A 19944-nucleotide genomic window follows, 5' to 3' on the forward strand; every position below is an offset into this window, starting at 1 on the left:
CGTGGCTGATTTATTCCAGGAGTTCTTTAAGTGTTTAGCTAACCACAGTAGTTCCCAACTCTCCCAGTTGGGGGAAAGTTAGTCATACTAGCGGAGAAACAGCATGAACTATCTAGCCATGAGACAAGAAATGCCCATATATTGTTGGGCCACCTGAAGTAACTTTCTGTGAAATGCACAGATAACATCAGAGTAACCCAAGTTACCAATTCTGAAAGCTAAGGGCCTGTCTCCCCTCCTCCTCTGTATACACGATTTGTTTACTCAGTGTAATTTAAATGATACTGAGGGTGCTGATTCTGATTTCCCTTGGCATACAGGGTTGGAAAATCAGTCTCCTCATTTTAAAATTGCTGTTCAGTGACAGGGTGACCTCTTGATTCTAAAACTGTGTTTAAAAAAAAAAAAGATACAACTCTACTAAATTTACTTTTTCCATATATATATATATATATATATATATATAAAAATTCTAAACCAAGGCATTTTTATAGCTGTAGATGAGATAGCCAGTGTCTGGGAATACTTCTTTCACTCTACAGCAGTTATCTGTAGTTTCTACCTGCATCTTATATGCCAAATTTGTTGGGTTTGCTTGTATGATCTATGATGCTGGCTTAATTCACTTGCACTTTTTCAGTGTTACGATAGTCTTGGTAACACAGTGAAGCTTTTAGCTGTTGTAATTTTAAATAAGTCTGCTGGTTCTGTGTTTGGTGGGTCTTCATGCTCCAGGGAGAGACAGCAGGGAATGAAACGGTATCTGTAGAGAGTGTAGCAAGGCAGCAAACACTGGGAGCCCAGTTTTCAAATAAGGACACCTTGATACTTCCCATGCAAGGAGGGACTTGGGTGTCTACAGATCTGCGGAACTGGTTGGGATAAGTAGGCAGCTTCCACTTGGCTCCGGGGGTTGGAGCCAGGCCTGACTGTGTGAACACTCTTGTAGAGTGTCATTAATGGGGGATTGCGAGGCAGGAGGTGAACACGGGGGTGTGGACTCTTGCAAATAACACCAAGCACCATAGTCTACTCTTCACTCAAAAACCCCTCCTTCTGCTTGTACTTGCAGCTAATTGGAAAGGTGTCTTCAGGCTTGAAAATTGGGCTTTCTTTAGACAGGGACTTCTGTGGGACTATGAGGAGTCTGAAATGTGTGCTACTTATACACAGAGCTTCTGTGCATGGAAAGCCAAGTCTGTGGTAATAATTTACTACATTGGAGTCGTTAACACAGTCATTTTGATTTTCCATTGGCATTTCCCCCTCCAAATTTTTATAGTGAATGGGAGCCGTACAGGGGCTCAACTCGGAAATAAACTCTGAGAATGTGCTGTTTAAACTTAAAATCTGCACAGAAACTCTCCTTTCCTTGTGCTCTTGGGCTAGTTTTGTGTTACCTTTTTGCCCTTTTGTAGTTACTCCTTACTACTGTCCTTGGTCTGAAACCAATTCATTTTTTATAAGCATCAAGGCGGAGACCACAGGGTTCAGATTACACTTCTACTTCGGAGGAGGAATATGGCTCAAATCACAGCTCCCCTAAACACAAACGCTCCCATACTTCAACAGCCACACAAACACCGAGGATACGTGGCTCTGGGCTGGGCAAGCAGAAGCACAACAGCAGAGAAACAGATGATGATGAAGATTTTGATGACCACCCTGACCCCTACAACTTCATGGCACAAACAGCAGAGATAGCCGAAATAGCCAGGTGAGGTGGGGCTTTATGTGTTGACCCATGTGTTGAAAATGGGTTGAGTTTTCTTTGGTGTTCAAAACAAACCCAGGTGTGGAGGTAGAAGGAGAGGCTCTCTCCTGTTTGTGTGCCCCCCCCCTATCTCCTTTACATCTGAACATCAATTTGTTCAGACTCAGAAGGTTTCAATAAACCTTTGCAGCCTGGGCTAGGATGTGCTGGTTGTACCTTCTCTGTAGTTAATGCCAAGGTGCAGGGCATTGTATCTTGGTTTGTTTCTTGATCAAGCTGTGGGAAGTCTGTCAGAAGATCTAACTGTTTATACCTGCTTATCTCTACTTTCTGCTGGAAGTCACAGTGTGGTTGGTGTGAACTGTCCTAATTCTCTGCAGAGGAAGTCAAATGGGTTAGCAAAGACTGAATATGTAAACTGTTGTAGCTGCTTTGCCTGAAGCTGGTGAGGGAGCAGTAAGTAATTGCTGCAGGGCAGAAACCTCTTTGCTTAGCACAACTGAATCCAAATCTGTCTAGACCTTGTATATAAATGAGTTGTTGCTTAGCTTGATGTCCCTGGATACGGGACTTACTGTGTACTGGTGGTCCGACAGTTGCCTGGAGGACCTCAGCAGTAAAGCAAATAGATTCCTTTTTTTAAACAGTGGCATTTGAGGTTTGACATCCCTAATATGCAACTGTGTTATGCCAGCTTTCCAGAAATACTGGTCTTCCATTGTACTGGCCATACTTGAAATACTTTTGACTGAGGAAGCTGTCTTCTGTCTGCTTTTGGCCAACATCTCCACATCACCCTCAGCGCTGCCGCACTGACCTCAAAAAGGCTTTTCTTGCCTGAAAATTTCTGTCAAGCTGCTAGAAAGTGTGTCAGCCTTCAAACCAGGCTGCATTACCTGTGCTGCATGAAGTGTGGGTGTGGGAGATGCTGGCTTCCCTCCCACCAGCGTTCCCAGTGCCGGAGAGCTCCGGCTCGCAGCAGCTATAAATAAACGGTTGCGTCAGACTTGTCTGGCGCTGCACGTTGCAGGGCTCGGTCACAGAGTCTGCTTGGTAATTGCAGTTCTGATTTCCCTTGCTGCTCCCGAATTAACTGGGAGGGGTTTGGAGGAGTCAGAGAGTTAAAAGGGAAAATGCCACTTGTTTACAGTAAGTGAATCACATAATGGAAGTGTTCCCTGACAGGTCTATCCCCACCAGCACAGAGAGGGGGGTACCTTAGGCAGGAAGCTCAAACTGGTTTTTATTAGTTCAATTATGCGTTTTCTTTCCAAGGAAATGTTTTGATTAACTGACAGTTTTATCACATTGCTTGTTTTCCTTGTGGGCCCCTTCCAACTCAGAATATTCTGTGATTCTGTGATAAGGGTGTTTTTTTTTTAATTTAAAGAAGAAAGTGTCTTTCAGATGAAGCTGACTAGCTGCAAGATTATTTTTTCTCTTGAAAGTTTTCCTTTAAAATTACCACAACGGCTGCTTCTGATCTGGAGGGTTTTTTTAAAGCTCTGCTTTCAACAATCCAGAGACTTAGAAACTGTTTTTAAGATCTAGAGCAGGTAGAGCAAAGTGCTACCATTACTGAGTGTTAATTGGACACCTGTCAAGGGGCTTGAAGTTCCAAGACTTGGTTTCTGAAAACCAGATCCCTCTAAGGTATGCTGTGCTTACCCTGGTAATCCCTCAGCTCTTCTGGAGTATGTGGAGGCATATTGTGATTTTCAGTCTATAAACCACAAGGAAGAAGGAAAGCAAATTTGAGCTTTTATTCTTTAAGTAAAAAAAAAAAAGTTTTTTTCCACTGTATGGACTTTTTAATGAAAAAAAAAAAAGGAACTCCCAAGAAGAAAAATTAACTGTATTGTGTTTAAAAAAAATTTTAAAAAGGAAGAAAAAAGAAGGCAGTGAGTGAATGGGTGAGGGAGAACAATAACATAACACTTCTTCATGGACTGTCTCCAATACTTTCTGGTAGGGTATACTCACTAGAATTTGCTTTGTATCAAATCTCTACTTTGAAGCTAGGTTCAGGAGAGGAGCAGGTTTATTTTATATACAGACATAGTGTTTCTCAGCACCCTGCCAAGGCACCCCAAAACCCTTTGCTTTCCCTAGCCTCTGCAGAGGTCATCGTTCCCACAAACCTTTTGTGGCTCCTCTTTTTATATTTTACGAATGTGTCGTGTTGCATCACATGTCCTAATGGTTCTGCTTCACTGCCTGTGCTTTAGGCTCAGCCAGACCTTGGTGAAGGATGTGGCCATCCTGGCTCGAGAGATTCACGATGTTGCTGGAGATGGGGACTCACAGAGCTCATCGGGGACGGGACCAAGCACCTCCCTCAGCTCTGTGCCCAACACTCCTGCTTCCACCATATCAGCAAGAGAAGAGGTAAGATCCCAAATGACAGAAATCTCTGCCTCTGAATTCTAGCAAGTACGTGGAGCATGGTAATGGTGGGAGACCAGGGCACCATCCCCAGTTGCTGCAATATGGAAAAACCCTCATCACCCATCCTCCTGAAAAACACCAGGTGCTCTTTATTTTGTCCTCTGTGCCACAGCCAGCCTTGCAAGGGGTGGGAATCATATTGTTTTCTAAGGCTCTCAAGGCTTCTGGTCAGACTTTGGTCCCTGAAATTTGCATCTGAGGAACAGGATGGAGGGCACGTGTTGTGCTGCTGTGCAGGGAGCCAGAGCCTTCCTCTTTGTTTCAGACAAGGCACTGATCACGTGCTCTGGATGCACGCTCCGTGTCAGCTGTGTGTTTTGTACCTCTGCTGTATCCTCTCTGCCAGAACTGTTGAAATGCTGTGCAGGTGTTGTTCGGATCCCTTCCCTCCATCTGTGTATTGGTGGGTGAGGGCAGGGACTCCGCTCTCCAGCCAGGGAGTTGGGCAGGAAGGCAGGCAGGTAGCTTGGGAAGTGCTGTCCACCAGCTCTTCAGTGAAGCTGTGGCTTCCTCCCAAACTGTGTAGCACAGTTTGTCTGCACTGGGCTGGGGAGGAGAGAGGCAATTTCTTCATTTGGTTTACTGGTGCCACAGCGCAGGGACCAGCTCAGCTCAGATTTGGCTGCAAGGTCACCAGGAGTCCAGCTGCTAAAGCAAAATTGCCTTTGCTAGTGTTTAAATCCAAATTCCCTCTTGTCTACCAACAGTGTGGGCTGAAAAAAATACACAGCTCTCTGTTGTTCAGATGGCCCTCTATTGTGAGGTCTGCAGACCCCCATCCTAAGCAGGGTTCAAAGCTCAAGAGCAAACCTGTTACTCTGCCAAGAGAGTCCTTGGCGGCCCTGTGACCGTGCTGTGATCATCACTGAAGGTGCAAAGCAGACGTTTAAGGAGGTACCCAGATCAGGCGAGTGTGGCTGTGGTTGTGCTAAACCGAGGTCAGCTGCAGCCTGCTCAGGGAGGGGTTTTTCCTGGGGCCTTCTGGAGCCACAGTGCACAAATGTTTTGCAATAACTTCGGGCTCTGAGATAAAAGTGTTATATTGCTTTGTTTCCTTGCAAGTGCCACGCCTGCAAAACTGCCTTTTGTATTATTCTTTTTGAGCAGTAAAGGTGACAAATCTACTGTACTCCTGACTTGCAAATGAAACGTTTTGCTCAGCACCTGCTTGCTTCCAGAAAAGCAGGGAAGGAAAAGTAGTGTACCTACTTTTTTTGTCGAGTGCCACTGAAGGGTACCACCATAAGTCAGCTCAGGCACAGGGATATGTCCTCAGCTGCTAGAGGAAGACACCTGCAAAACACAGTGTTTCTGCTTTGTGCAAAATGATGGGCTACAAAGTGTATGGTTGTGATGCTGAATGGCAGAATCACAAATCTAGGATTGCTTGGATCTGGGTGAATTGAGGGTTCTTCTGTGGCTTTGCAGCGCTGCCGTGTGGGACGTGCCAGTCAGTCCCTCACAATAGTGAGGAGAGCAGATGTAGGGCTGTGTTGTGCTGTAGGGAATGCTCTGAGTCGAACCCACTGCTAGAGCAGTTTTTGAGGTCTTACAGTGATGTAAAGGACAAAGAAGCACTGGTGTGAGCCTTTGAAGACAGATCAGGAGCCACAACCTTTGGTATGTTCAGGCAGCAGTGGCTAAAAACACTTTGAGGGCTTCTAATGAGACTCACTCCAAATAGGATTGGATTGCACCGTGATTGAGTTACACCCAAAATGCCCCAGTAAGTTTTGCTGCCTTATGTTAGTGATAGCCAGTAACAGGTTAAATCAGCAGGACTTTGTGCTGGCAATGCTGAGATTTGGAGCTGGATTCCTGAATAGCTTGGGATCCTGAGTATTGCAGCTTGGGGGTCATGTTATGAATGGGAGCAGTATAAACTGATGTAGGTTTAATAAACAGACTTCTCATCTTTGGAACTAGACCAAAATCAGCAGACCTGCTTCCCACAGTCTAAGTGCTGCTGAATCTGTGCTAAAATGATTATTTTGGCTTAATGCAGGGAAGTTGTTAGGAAATATCTGAGAATCAGTGTGTGCGATAGGAAGCACTGTGAATTTTGTGAGTTTTTATTAAATAGCTTTATATTAAATATTCTAGGAAAGGATGTAGTGATGAGAAATAGCTACTATGGTTATAATAGTAATATATTGAAACATCTGATAAAAGGAAGGATGCGAATAAGAAAAGTTTACTGTGTAAGATTGTCTCTTATCCTGCTCTGGCTCTGGCTCATGTTGTATGCCATTCTGCTAGCTCTTGATTTTCTACTACTAAATATTTATACCTATTCCAATAAAGAGGGGGGAAATGCAGGAAAAATAAGCACTGATACTGGAATCACTTTTGAGTGTTTAAAGCTGTATCAGAAGCTTCACTTCAGACCAGTGTGTGGCACAGCATTTCTCAGCCTCAAATGAACTGCTTTTTAAATTGCTTTTATTAAGAAACTTGGTTAAAGATTAAAATCACGAGTGTCCTCTTAAAAATTAAGGTGGGGCCTTAGATTTAAACTTTATTCTTCATGTTCTGTCTTTTCAGGTCCAGTGTTGGCTTGGATGTTTGCCAGGGAGGTTGTCGGTTTCCCCAGTGCATGTTTGGGGTGTTCTTGTTTGGTTTTGTAGCCTCAGCTGTATAGTTTATAACAACCTAGATTCTTGGCATACAGAGCTGAATACTACTACAAATTAATCAAAAAACAAACAACCCCAAGCAGAACAGCAACAACAAAAAAGAGTTCAACAAGGGTGAAACCTTCATGATTCCTGTTTACCAAAGCTATGGGTTGTTTGTGAAGCCTTGGCTTGTGGATGTGTAGGTTTTACAGGACCCAGCTTTCTGCAGAGCTGAGCCATCAAACTGAAATCTCAGCTGCTGGAAACGTAGTCAAGTCGGGTCATCCCAAATCACCCACCAATTCAGCATATTTTAGCCCTTTAGTAAAATTCTTTTTGTTGTTTTTCTTTAGAGTTGATAATGATGTAGGAAAAACTAAAGAGCCCAATTATCTTCGTTAAGCTGTTGTTTAACATACTCGGTGTGAGTGTTGGTATGACAAGAGGAAGTGCTTACAGGTATTACAGAACAGAAAGCATGAGAAGAGGCCAGGTCATGTACAAAAATCTCCTGGTGATGGTGAAGCAGGTGCTGTCCTTACCATGTTTTCAGCTGGTTGTGCTGAGAACCGTTCCCTGCAGAAACCTCATTCCCTTCTGACACTGTTTTCACTGCTGCAAGCAGCCTAACTTCTTGTTTCTGCTTAGAGAAGATAAGCTTATTAGCTAAACATTTTGGCTGCTGTGCCCCTGCACCATAATATCTCATACTTTCTGCCTGCGTATAACCCGAGTGCTACCGTGTACAGTGTGGGGAGCCTGGACCTTGGATGGCACATGGTTTCCTCACAAGAGCCGTGTGCTCTGCCAACCAAAGAGCCTCCTGGGCTGTAAGTTTGGCCCTTTCTCTGTCCTCCGAGGGCTCTGGATTGCACTCAGCACAGTCCATTTTGAAGTAATTGGGGAGCTGCCCAAGACCACCTCTGCAGAACTGGTTGGTGACCAGGACCTCCTTGGGCTTCCATGCATGATGGGGGTGGGCACCAAGTGCTGGCCCTCAGGAATGCGCTTTTGGGAGTGTCAACTCAAAATAACTCCAAACCACGTGTTCTCTTTGATACTTGCTGTCACAGTCATTCACTAGCATTGACCTCTTTGTTTCTGTTTTAACACAGATTGCTCGTAGATCTTTTCGGCTGGCATATCCATCTCAGGTGCACTTTCCATCCCATTATTTTTGTACCTCTGTCTTGTCACTGTTATTTTCTTCCCCTTGTTTTAGAGTTTTTGTCAGTAAACCAAACAGGAGTAGCTGTCTTGTCTTTTCTGTTCTTCCTGTTAATTATGTGCATTATAAGTGGTTTTGTATTGCTTTTTCATCTCTTTCATGTGTTACTAAATGGTTTCTGATTAATTTTAGTGTGTCTTTAATGTTGCATTGAGATATTAAAACACAAGATATGGGGAAACAGGGCCTTTTTGAATATTAGCTAAATTCAAAAAAGATAAAGATGTACTTTTCAAATATATGCTCAAGACTCAAAATTATAAAGCAGAATAGCCCTGCAGAGTTTTGTGGTATGACTCCAGTGGGTAGACACTTGCAGGATTGGGGTCTAGTAATTTGCTTATGAGCCCATACCTGTCTGAACAAGACTTAAATGACTCAGTGTTCCTCTCGGGCTTGCCTGAAAAATCTGCAATACCTGCAGTGAGCGCCTGTGAGCCTCCTTTCCCTACTAATATTTAATGACTCGTTACTCATTATTTCCAAGTTGGTGCAGCACATTCCAGAAGCAAGTCTGAACTACCAGAAAGTGCCTCCGGGATCAGTGGAACTGAAGGATTTTGACCAAAATATGAACGATAATAGAGAAGAGGATCCCTCAAGAAAAACAAGGACAAGAAACCGTGAGGAGGCAGGCCACCTTTTTCTTTACTTTGTATATGACATTGCTTTAAGCTGCAGTATGTGTACTTGTTCTTTCTGCCAAAGGAGGCTACTCAAAACAAACCCCCTCACTGCTCAAGAGTCCTGACTTGTGGGTATAGAAACAATGTTTTAAAAAAAGAAAAAAAAAGAGGAACAGAATCACCCCTTTTGCCAATACTTACTGGAAGTTTCCTCTCTTGTGTAAAACACCACTAAAACCTGAGGCTTGGTCACTTGTTTGGGAGGAGGCATTCAGTGTCAGAGCCTGCTTAGGCTATTTGACTGCTATTTTAGAGAAAAAACACAAACATCTCAACTTTGAAATCTGCAGCACTGATAGTTTAGTGGTACCTTACTGTTCTGCAACTGGCATCCTGGTTAGAGCTGCCCATGGGGTAGCAGTGGCAGAATCTGGACCTTAGGAGTGGTTTCTGCAGCTGGGCTAGAGTGCTGTGGCACAGCTTCCAAGCCACTTGTTCTGCACTGCTCCCTCCAAAGTATGCCATGTGATGCAATTCTTCTGGGCTGAGAGTACAGGGTAACCTGGAAATCACTGGGATGATGCTAAAGGATGAGGAGGCCTGGCCTGAACTTGAGGCTGGGGATGGTATTGGGGTGAGGGCAGTAGTGGGGTGAGGATGCCAGAGAGAGGAGGAGCAATCTGCTAGTGCAGCACTCAGCTGTCTCTTCTGCTTGCTATCTGCCTGCCAGCTCTGGTTGGAGGGAAGAGCTGGGGCAGAGGCTTCAGGGAGGCAGTGCAGGCAGGAGGGGAGAGCTGGGCTCCAGCACAGTCAGTCTGCTGCTCTGGAGGTGACTCACATGAGCAGATGAAGAGTGACTGCGGGCTGAGCCACTAGTGCTGCTCCTATCCTGTGTCTGACTTGAAGCAATCCCTCACTCTCCTGTAGAGAGGTGCCAAGGCTGGATAAAAGGTGCAGGTTCAGAGTGCCCCCAGCTGATGTGGGCATTCCTGGCAGAAGCCTGGAGGCTTTGCTGAGCCACAGGACTTGAATATTTGGGGTTTGGTGGGCTTGCTTTTTGCAAGCACCATGTAACATGGTGGGATACCTGGCTGTGAAGGTGGTTTGAACTCATGTAAATCACATTAGACAGTTTCAGTGATACTGCTTGTGTGGCTTCTTGTGTTATGATTTGGCTTTTGGGTTTGTTTTTTTTTTTCTTTTGGAGAGGAGGTATCTGTGAGGCTTGGAAAGTCTTAAGTGCTTAAATAGTTATGTTACTGCAGACAACTGTCTCTCTGTCTCTAGAAAATAAAGTCTGAACGAGTTAGTATTAACCTTTTTGCCAAAGTGCTGAAACAAAGCTGCACATCATCATAATCTCCCTTGAACTTGAGATATCATCCACACAGATGATGATGCTTCAGTGAAGATCATTTACTGTACAAAAAATTCCAGTTTTGTAAAATGCCATTTTGCTAAAAGTTCTCTGATTTGTCCTCATATTTTAGGTAATCTTCGACAATCTGATGTTGAACCCAGTGTCCCAGTTATCACATACAATACGTGAAAATACAGAAAACCTAGCTGAAAAAATGAAGTAAGTAACTTTTTGTCCCTGGCCTGAAATGCTGACTTGCCGGTGAGTTTGTTGATTTGCTGCTTGTGGAAGATATTGCATTGTTGTCTTGGAAAGTTTTGTTATCAAGATGCAGGGAATCTAGATGTAGGAAACTCTCTGTGTGTAGTGGACCAGGGGTAATATGATTATTTACTATCTCTTTTCCTCATACGTTTGGCCTTTGGAATTGTAATGCTGGATTTGTAAAGCCTGGTGATGCCTTAACTTTGAAATGTTGCCTGTGCAAAGATGCAGCAGAAAATTGGTGGATTGTTTCCTCTTTCCTTCTCTGTACAAAGGCTCTTGTAAAAACCTGCAGATCACCAAGCTTGTGAAATCTTTTCAAAGTTTGTTGTTGCTTCAGAAGACATCAATTAGGGAAGGACTTTGGATTGTTCCTAAATCAGCTGAAAAGGGCTTTGTCCGGTTGCTAATCCACTAATCTCTTTTGTTGCTGCATCTTGTGATAATTAAGTATTTTAAACAAGGAGCTTTTGGATGGCAATTTTAAGACCCGCTCTACTTTTTATGGTACAGGATTCTGTTTCAAAACTCAGAAAGCACCTGGGAGGAGATGGAGGCCAAAATCAATTCAGAAAATGAAGTGCCAATTCTGAAGACCTCAAACAAGGTAAGACCATGCAAACAAGGGAAATACTAAAGACTTTCGTCCATGAAAGCTTTGTAAGAAACCAAAACATCAATCTCTGGCCCTTCTCAAATCCATTTCTGAAATTTATGGTTCATTTTCATGTGTTGAACTGCAGAGTTTTGTTACTGTTTGAAGTGTGACAAAGTGAGTTCCTTCAGCTGTTGTGTTTCACCAGACTCGTTCCCTTGTCAGTTTGAGATTCATCTTCAAAGACCCAGTTCCTTAACAAATGCTGAAGCTGAGGGTCATTAGGCCTCATTTAAACATTTACCAAAAGATCACCTACCATGTGGTTGCCACAGCTTCAGACAGGTGTTTCTCTTGAATGTTTGTTTTCTTCACCTGTAACAGTTTGATACTGGGGCAGTAAAAATTCACCTCAGGCTGAATTCACTCAAGTGATTCAGCCTCAGGGTGGTGTTTATGTTCTCATGACTTTTAATTGTCCTTGATGGAGATTGTCAGTAAGGATTTAAGTACAGTAGTGGACCCAGAAAATATGATTAATGCTAAGCAACATTGTGCAAGACCTGTGTAGCTCAGTGCTACAGCAGTATAAATGTGGCCAAATGCTTTGTCTGATCTAGGAGTTGAGTTTACAAATATCTTTGTGTATTTAATATTAAGGAGGAGCCTTTATACAGTTAACCTGATTAGCATTTCATATCTAAAAACCACTGTGGCTGTGAACTGGGTGGTGTTTTAGCACTTAGTGACATGCTGCAGAGCAAGGTTCCCTGTGCACTGACCAAAAGCATGTCATGTCTGTTAAACAAGCAAGGCTGGGGCTGACTTTGACTCTCCTTAATCAGATAAGGCAGAAGGAGTAAGACTTAGATTCCTTTGTCAGTTGAGTACTTTCTTGCTTAATTTTCCATTCTGATGCTTTTGTTTCTAGGAAATCAGTTCTATCCTGAAGGAGCTCAGGCGAGTTCAAAAACAGCTTGAAGGTTGGTCATCTAAAATGTTCCTTTTGTCTCTCAAATGTCAGTAAACTTGCACAAAATAAGATAATGTGACCTGATTTTCCATTGAAAGCTGGGAAAGGATGCAGAAGTTTAGTTTGTTAGCACAGTGCTCCCTGATGAGTGCATATGGAATGAACGGTAGATTTATCTTGTGCTGGCAATTTTTAAGAAAATGGTTGACTTTTGAAATGTGGACCCTGTTGCTGTGGAAGCGCTTTGTTTGTGATAATTAGATATTCCCAAAGGATAAACTGGGACAGGTCTGTTCTGATGAAATAATATTTAGCAGCTCTTTAAGCCAATAAGCTGTGCTATACTTTTTGGACTTGAATTTTGCACATATAGCTCTGCAATAGGAAAAGCAAGACAAGCTCTTGCATCATCTAAAAGCTTAATAAAGACATGAAAACATCCAGGCATCATTTTAGGCTCCTGCTAAAAGGTTGTCATTTGGCTGCTGTAGTTTGTCTTTTCCAATTTAACCAGAAAGTTGAGTGTCCACGTAGCTTCGGTTTGGGAGAGGTTTTGCTTGTTAAAGCTGTTTGGGCCTGAAGGTACTAATGAGGAAAATAACATGATTAAATGAAGAAAAGTACTACCTACATTTCTACTGCCTTCAAAATGAAGGCAGCAACCTTCTGTTTGGAAACTTTGCTGAGTGCTGCTAATATGTCTGTGTATGTCTCTTCTTTTTTTCCCAGTCATAAACGCTATCATTGACCCCACTGGAAACTTGGATATAGTTGCCAGTAACAAAGCATCTTCTGCTGCTAAACAGTCTACAGCCACTAAAGTCAGGACTGCTAACAATTCTGGGTCCACACTGGAGACTTTGTCCCCAGCACAGATGAGAAACTACACTCAGAAATCGAACTGTGGGTCTTCTAGCTTGCAAGATTCGAATTTCATTCCAGATGGAGAGAAATACGTGATCTGATACAATATTTTGTATTGCTGTCATATTGTAATCTACTGTCGCATTAGTATCGTGTATGAGTGGTTTGTGGACAGTTTGTGTGGAGCAGTTGTTTAGATTGCTAACACGTTGCACAAAAAAGAAAAATCTATGCTGTGAGGGTGAATGGAAAGTCTGTGTATGCCTTTTAAACAAGACTAGCACTGTGGAGCAGCACATATTCAGCATAGAGGCAAACTGATTTTTACAAAATTACTCACTCTTCCAGTGTGCCATAAGAAAACAGGCTTTGCATATTTTCCATTCAGTACTGCCGAGGCTAAAGTGTTCTTGCATTGGCCTGTTTATAATTATTCAGTTGTAATGAGGCGCAATTTTAAAAAGATAAAAAGACACCTTTTTTGGTACTATATTTGTTTGGGATTTACTTGTTTGAGGGTTTTTTTTTTAAGTGTACAAGTGAAGCATTACAACTGTTGGAATCAGCGCGCAAATCCAACAGAATGATCGTGCAATAAATATCATGAGTTTCTGAGAGAAACTCTTACTGCAGTTGTGTAAGAATTCCTTTCCAGCAGTCATAAAAAGGCAACCACACTGAAGTCGTGCATCCCTTTTTTCAGTGCAAAAACCAAAACAAGACAGAAAGAACCCTTTGTTCCTCTCTTGGGAAAGGGTAACAGTTAATAATGGTACAACTGTAAAGAAGACTAATACAGTTACTATTTTTGATGATATTTCAGACCCAAAGTTTGGGGTAGGTACAAAAAGTTATATTTTACAGTTTAGCTTGCCAAATTTTCATGATTTTGGTACAAACGTTGTCTTTAAGCAGCTTTTTTTTTTTTTTAATTTAAGTATACAGATTTTTACACTGAGCTACAAATACTCTTGGCTGGGCCAAAGATTAAGATGTTTGCAGTTAGCTAATTGCAAAGAAAAACAGCTGTTCCAATGGCTCATGAAATAAACTTAATTGCACAGTTGCTGTGAACTAGTGTGTTCACTTGACAGCACTGAAAAAATACTGGCTTCAATGTAGCTCCACCTTCATGGCTAGTTCTGTTATGAATTTTTTTTTCAATGCAAAAGTGCTTGCAAAGACCACCATTCTATGGTGTTCTTCAGAAACTGTTCAGCAGTGTCAAGCACTTGGTACGTTTGGGACTTTTGTCTGCGTTCAGTTTTTGGTCTGTTAAAATCCCAAAACCATTAAGGATTGTGCGCATTTGCACTGAGCAGTTTCTTATTTAAAAAAAGTTGGGGTTTGTATTCTGTCTTTGTATTTAACTGCAAAACACTAAGCAATTTTTGTTGCTCTAAGAACAAAAGTTTTGTTTTTGAGGGGATCTCTTCCAGACGTGTTTGCTCCCAGTTTTTTCTGTCTTGTATCGATTCCTTTTTCATTCTTCCAGGTCAATAAACAGTAATCGGGTAAAGAAATTCTTTTGTAGCTGTGGAGGATACATTTACGGGGAAAGGTGAGCAGATGAGTTCCACTTTGCCCTCATACAGTATGTAGTTTAACCAGTGAAAATGGTTTCCCAAGCTTGACTGCGTCTTGTGTGCTGACTTTATATTTTGGGGTGAGTAGTGGATTCCTTAGTTAGCTTCAGTAGTTACCTGAGCTTTTCTGCTGGAATGTTGTAACTGTGGGAACCTGTTAAAATAATTTAAATAAATAGGGATGCTCACAAAGTGTTTAACCTTACTAGTGAAGACCGTGATTGCTTTCCTGGTGCAGCCAGTGGGAGCTTTCCATTGATTTCAGCAGAGAGAGGATTGGTCCCAAAAATGGGAGTATGCCAACAGGCCATTAGTTTCTTTTTGAGCATGCAAGATGCTGGCTGGTGAATAATAGGTGCAAATATCCTTCTGAGATCTCCAGTAGGTTATAAGACTCATCTACTTGTGTGGAGATGCTCTTCCATGAGGAAATCTGCTGGATTTCACGTAGATGAATGCAGAATAGAAAAAGAATTTGCCCTTGATGTTGTTCTGCCTGTAATATACGCACTATCTGAATGTGTTAATTCAGTCGTTTATTCTGATCTGTCTTTTCTTGAAATACCTGACTGTGTCCTTGGTGAATATCATAAGTGGTGGTATCATTCCTGACATATGAGACACAATTTTTCAAGCCCTTCTTAGTTAGGGTTTGAACTTACCAGGTGCTACCCCAACTCACTAGGAGTTGAAGGACCTTCACAGATAAGGTGTTGCTGTTAGTTTCAGTTTTGCTGTAGAGACAAGTGAATTACTAAGACATCTGTCATCATTTGTTGTTTCCACATCTTCCTGCCTGTGTGCTAGTGGATTCTGTTTTTCTACAACATGCCCTTGATGGGACTTCTGTTTACTTTCACTTGAAAATTGCTTGATTCTTCTTTGATTCATGAACACATCAGGGAGGGATTTTCTTCCTTGGTTGCTCTGTTCTGAACTTGAGAGCAAGCCCGCAGACACCTTGCATCAATTAAATCAACCTGCAAAATATGGTACCTCTTCAAGTGAGTAATAAGGATGCAATAATCGGTGTCTGTTGATAATTTGGAAATGTGTGTGTGAAGGCAGGGAGGATGTACAGCTTGATTTGTTTTATTTGTGACTCAGCCAAACTATAAAACGCTTCTGTGTCCTGACACAGTGTTCATCCTTGGATCTTTGCATTTAAAATGGTTTTGCTAGTCAAGGATGAAGCACAACATATTTTTTCTTGTATTCACTGCTTCTGAAGTACTCCCATTGCACTTGTCTGCTCCAGATAAGCCAAAGAGCTATCCACTCCTCTGCTGATTGTTCATTCTTACAAGCAGTACTGTATGCAACCATGAAAACATGCCTGTGTGACTCCAGTGTGAACCTGACTGATATGTAGTGGTGTATCCTGGTGGCCCAGGATCAGTGTACGAGATTCCCATTGGCTTCCATGAGCTGCGGATGGGCCTTGCACTGAGCTTGGCAGGGGTGACACTGACCTGTGGGTCACTCTCACACCATATTGCTTTCATGTGTTTTGTGTCTGACTAAAGAAATGTAACAGAGGGTGGGATTTTCAAAGTCTTAGGGAAGCAAGTGCTCGGGTTCTTTCGGGTCGTATGCTTTGGGCGCCTGATGCCCTGAGCACCTTTCAAAATCCCAGCCCTCAGCTCTTCCACTATACTTGAAAACCGTGTTCTGAGTTTGATGCTTTCGGATGTAAAATCCTGTTATTCTGTTTCGATGGCGTGAATGTAAATTCCTGCAAGGATGTGTACGAGCTTTGTGAGCGAGGACGTGGCTGTATCTGCAGTGATGTCACGTCGTGGTCGTGCTCCAGGGGAAAAGAACGTCTGCATCATCTTTGAGTATTTCAGTAAAGGTACAACTAACTAGTGGAATGTTTACATACAGCCTACTGACGAGAAAGGAGACAGAAAAAAAAATAGATGAAAAAGTGTAAAGTATTTGAGTGCAAGACTCTACTAGTTTTTTCTTGTTTTGCAGATCGCACTAGCTATTTTTGAAGTTGGTAAATGTGTATAACTTTTGCAAAGACCAGACAGAACTACCTGTTCACTTTCAATGTGCCCCATGCTGAATTGTGCCTATTTCGCTCTCTGCTGTTGTTATGCTGCTGATTCTGCTGTTCTCAACTGTTCACTGGATCATTCCATTTGCATGCAACACAAATGCAAGCTGAGCTGTCTGAGAGTAAAGCTGAAACACATTTGTATAACTTGAATCAATTAATGACTTTCTCTTTTCCACACCCTCTTGAAATGCTGTGTATAATTTTGATTTGTTTCTCCTGCCCTGATTTCTTTCTGCTTTTGGTTTGTTTTCTTTTTTTTTTTTTTTTTTTTGAATGGTAATTTATTTTTGTTTGGATTATAGGCAGTATCTGTACATTTTGTTTCAAGGTGATATTGTGGACGTCTTTAAAAAAACAAATTGTTATTTTATATAATTTTATCATAAAGTTGCTCTAATAAATCATTCTTTTATCATGTGACAATGATTATGGATTTTGTGTGTTAATTTGGAGGGGATTATGTGTTTGGTGGACTAACTTTTCCAACTGCCTCTTTACACTGGTGTGTTAAATGTGGTGCAATGAGAGAATTGTCAGGAACTGAAGACTCACACTGCAACTGGGTAAGTCCTGGTGACACCCAACATATGGCTGGGGCAGATCCCTCTCCAAAAGAACAAGAGTCCCCTTTCCCCTCTCTGCAGTTACAGGGTTGAAGTCCCAAAGTCCCTGTCACCTGAGGGTGGTACATCTGAGTATGGTATGGTGATACTTGATTCAATTTTTAGTACAGTGGTGGTTGAATCCAGCCTGGATATGATCATTCCGCAGGAGGTATGTGATTACAGGAAAACATTATTAGACTTAACTCTTTTGCTCTCACCTTACATACACACACACAGACACACATATATATATATTGGAGTTTATGTGTCTATGAAGTATTTTTTTTACTTTTCCCTTCATTCTGCCAGTGTCCTCCTTCCCTCCTGTGGTTCTGTCTGAGCTTTGCATCCTTCCTGGCACTTTTGAAATGGCATTAATTCCCTGCACAGCCTCCAGCCTCCTCCACCCTGCTTGGTGCCGTGTGAGACTCCGCATTAGCACAGCTCCTATAGGAAGCAGCTGATAAAAACATGGCATTCTTTGCCAGCAATAACTAAAACGGAAAAGGGAAGAAAATATTAGTCCCTAACTAGAATCAGTGGGAGACTTTCCAGCCCCTGGTGACCTTTCCATTAGATACTTGAACAGGAGACCTTTTCTATTTAAAAGTTTTAGGGAGGGATTTTGTGTCCAAAAGAAAAAAAATTCTGCCTTTCTTAATAAGCTTTCTGAAGCTTAGTTTGCATGTGCTGTGTCTGCAGAGAAGGTTTTCGGTGTTCTCTGGAATACAGGGCTGGGTTACACACGACACTGCCTCTCCACAGGCTCCCCTGGCATCCAGAGCCATGTTTGAGTCAGGATGCTGTGCAAAGTGCCCTTTTGAAATCAATAGTGCACCCACTTCATTAATTTTTAACAGACTGAATAAACATAAGAGGGACTGGAACTGTGGCCAAAACTATTTGCAACATAATGAAAGCTGCTATCTGGCAGAGTTTAAAAATAAAGGATAGATGGGAAAAGTAATGATCTCCTCTGTGCATCTTCCTGCTGAGCCTTCAGCTGCAAGCCTGCCTGGCTCTCCAGCGTCCTCATTTGCTTTGGGAAGTAGAGCCTGTTTTTCCACGTGTGCATAGCAGGGAACACCAGAAAGGCTTTGCCTTGAGCAGGGTTTGCAGGATCCTTCCTTAGAGCAAAACTTTTAAGTCGTCGGAGGGGACAGGTTTTTATTTTTTGATGTTGCGTGAAAATCCATCAGGAGACCCTCGTCTGTTGGGTCCTGCCCATGAGATGGTGGGAGAGGACCGTGCTTTTTTTTCAGTAAGGACACCTGTGGACTGTTGAAGAGCAAAGCCCTGCTGGTTTCAGCTTTCTCTGCTGAGGTGGGGCAGCAGTGGGCAGTTTGGCTGGGGGGTGTGTTGTTTTCCTTAACAGGGTAAAACCATTTGGATGCAACCCTGCAAAGACTCGGAGAACCCGTGCATGGGAGCACAACCTATGCAGTTACCTAGAAAAAGTGTGTTAATTTAGTGGAACAGCTGCTTAGGTCTCTGGCTGAGAAAAACGAACCCAAGAAAATATTACTCACTAGGACTCTACCCTGATTAAGCCTTTTTTCCTCCTCTGAGCAGAAATTACTGAAAACACTGTACTTGCCAAAGGAGCTGGTGCCAGAAATGGTTTGTTCAACATTGACATTTCTGTCAACATTCAACTTGCAGGAACCATAAGAAGGAAAAAAATATAATACAAACACACACACAAAAAATATTCAGCATCCACCTGGCACCTGGGAACACTTCATAGACAAGAAAGGATCCAGAGGCATGGGTGAGATTCAGTTGCAGCAAGAGGACCTGTGGCTTTAGCAAGAGCAGTTACCACAGAGAGCAGGTCACTTTTGGGCATTGTTTCTCCCAGGGAATGGATCTCCCTCCCAGCTGCTGACAGCTGGGCAGGCTCGAAGAGGATGGATTATAACACAGCTCATGACACACCTTCATCTCAGGGAAAGCAACCTCTCTGTAAGCAAAAAATTACTCTCTATGTCCAGGAGGACATGAGGAGTGTGACTGCATCAGGCCAGTGGTGTCCTGGGTTGGCAGGTACTTTGCAAATAAAAGAGAAGGAGTATAATTTTTGTAATACAAAGCCAGATATATTCAAGACAGCACACACTGAAGCTTTTCCTAATACTTGCAAGTCCTCTTTCCTAGGTGTCACTGGAGAGTGAGTGCCACACAAGTGACAGCACTGATACAGCAGAGGACTCTCTGTAATCCCTTGAGCTACACGAATCACTGCGTTTTTTATTTTTTTTTCAATTGAAATATTTTTCCAAACAAAACATGTTTCATAAGTATTTAGTATTTAATTTTAGATTTTATAAGATGATTCCAAATAAGTTAAATATTTCAACTTAAATTTTTCAAGTCCATGGTCAGATATGTTAGTGAATTTATTGAATTTTTTAAAAAGTGTAAATTGAGTAAATCTTAAAAAACATTTCTGAACAAATCACAATTTTATTGAAATTTTCTCTAGGCTTGTCAGCTGAATCACTTCCAAATTCCTGACCTGAAATGACTTCTTTTGGGTTCCCCCCCTTCCTCCCCCAGCTCATTTGAGTATACAATCTTCTGGCACAAAGTATAAATAATTTTTCTTTTCAAGTGTAAGGACCCTGGCTGTTCCTGCCTCCCATCCTTCTGTTGGCTGTTGGTGTTTGGAGCCCAGCCGCCTTGTTCTCGTGCAACAAAAAATGTAGTTTTGTAGTAATCTCTGCAGTGGTAGTGATGTTTTCATCTATAATTAGCTCTCGGAGATGGGAATGTGTTAAACTGGCAGTTTCTTCTTCACAAATCTCCCACACAGGCAGAAAAAGCTCTTTTCGCTTGTCTTTTAATGCACCCTTCTGACAAACTGGAGTCCAAGCATGCTTTTTTAGAGGGAGTATGTTAACCACAGAGTGCAATCCAACCATACAACCAGAGATGTACATACTCTGTCTGGGGGATGGTGGCAAGTCAGCCAGAGCAACTAGAAAGAGCCTTC

The 19944-nt window shown here is 42.3% G+C and overlaps 1 protein-coding gene across 9 annotated transcripts in view; it reads left to right on the forward strand.

Moving 5' to 3' along the window:
- Positions 1-16767, forward strand: part of CEP170B (centrosomal protein 170B) — a 58663-nt gene extending 41896 nt beyond the window's left edge. For 3 of the 9 annotated variants that reach the window (XM_027716423.2, XM_027716425.2, XM_039378970.1), the window contains 8 exons: positions 1468-1717; positions 3943-4102; positions 7896-7934; positions 8496-8639; positions 10125-10213; positions 10772-10865; positions 11785-11836; positions 12556-16767. In XM_027716423.2, the coding sequence (XP_027572224.1) occupies positions 1468-1717; positions 3943-4102; positions 7896-7934; positions 8496-8639; positions 10125-10213; positions 10772-10865; positions 11785-11836; positions 12556-12791 (1064 nt within the window). In that variant the 3' untranslated portion in view covers positions 12792-16767. The remainder of the gene's footprint in view (positions 1-1467; positions 1718-3942; positions 4103-7895; positions 7935-8495; positions 8640-10124; positions 10214-10771; positions 10866-11784; positions 11837-12555) is intronic. The other 6 variants (XM_027716424.2, XM_027716427.2, XM_039378973.1 and 3 more) reach the window with 4 other exon arrangements.
- The last annotated feature ends 3177 nt before the right edge of the window (positions 16768-19944 follow it).

The sequence above is a fragment of the Pipra filicauda genome, unplaced genomic scaffold (assembly GCF_003945595.2).
Source record: "Pipra filicauda isolate LSUMZ 115617 unplaced genomic scaffold, ASM394559v2 scaffold151_size3305965_pilon, whole genome shotgun sequence".
NCBI lineage: Eukaryota > Metazoa > Chordata > Aves > Passeriformes > Pipridae > Pipra > Pipra filicauda.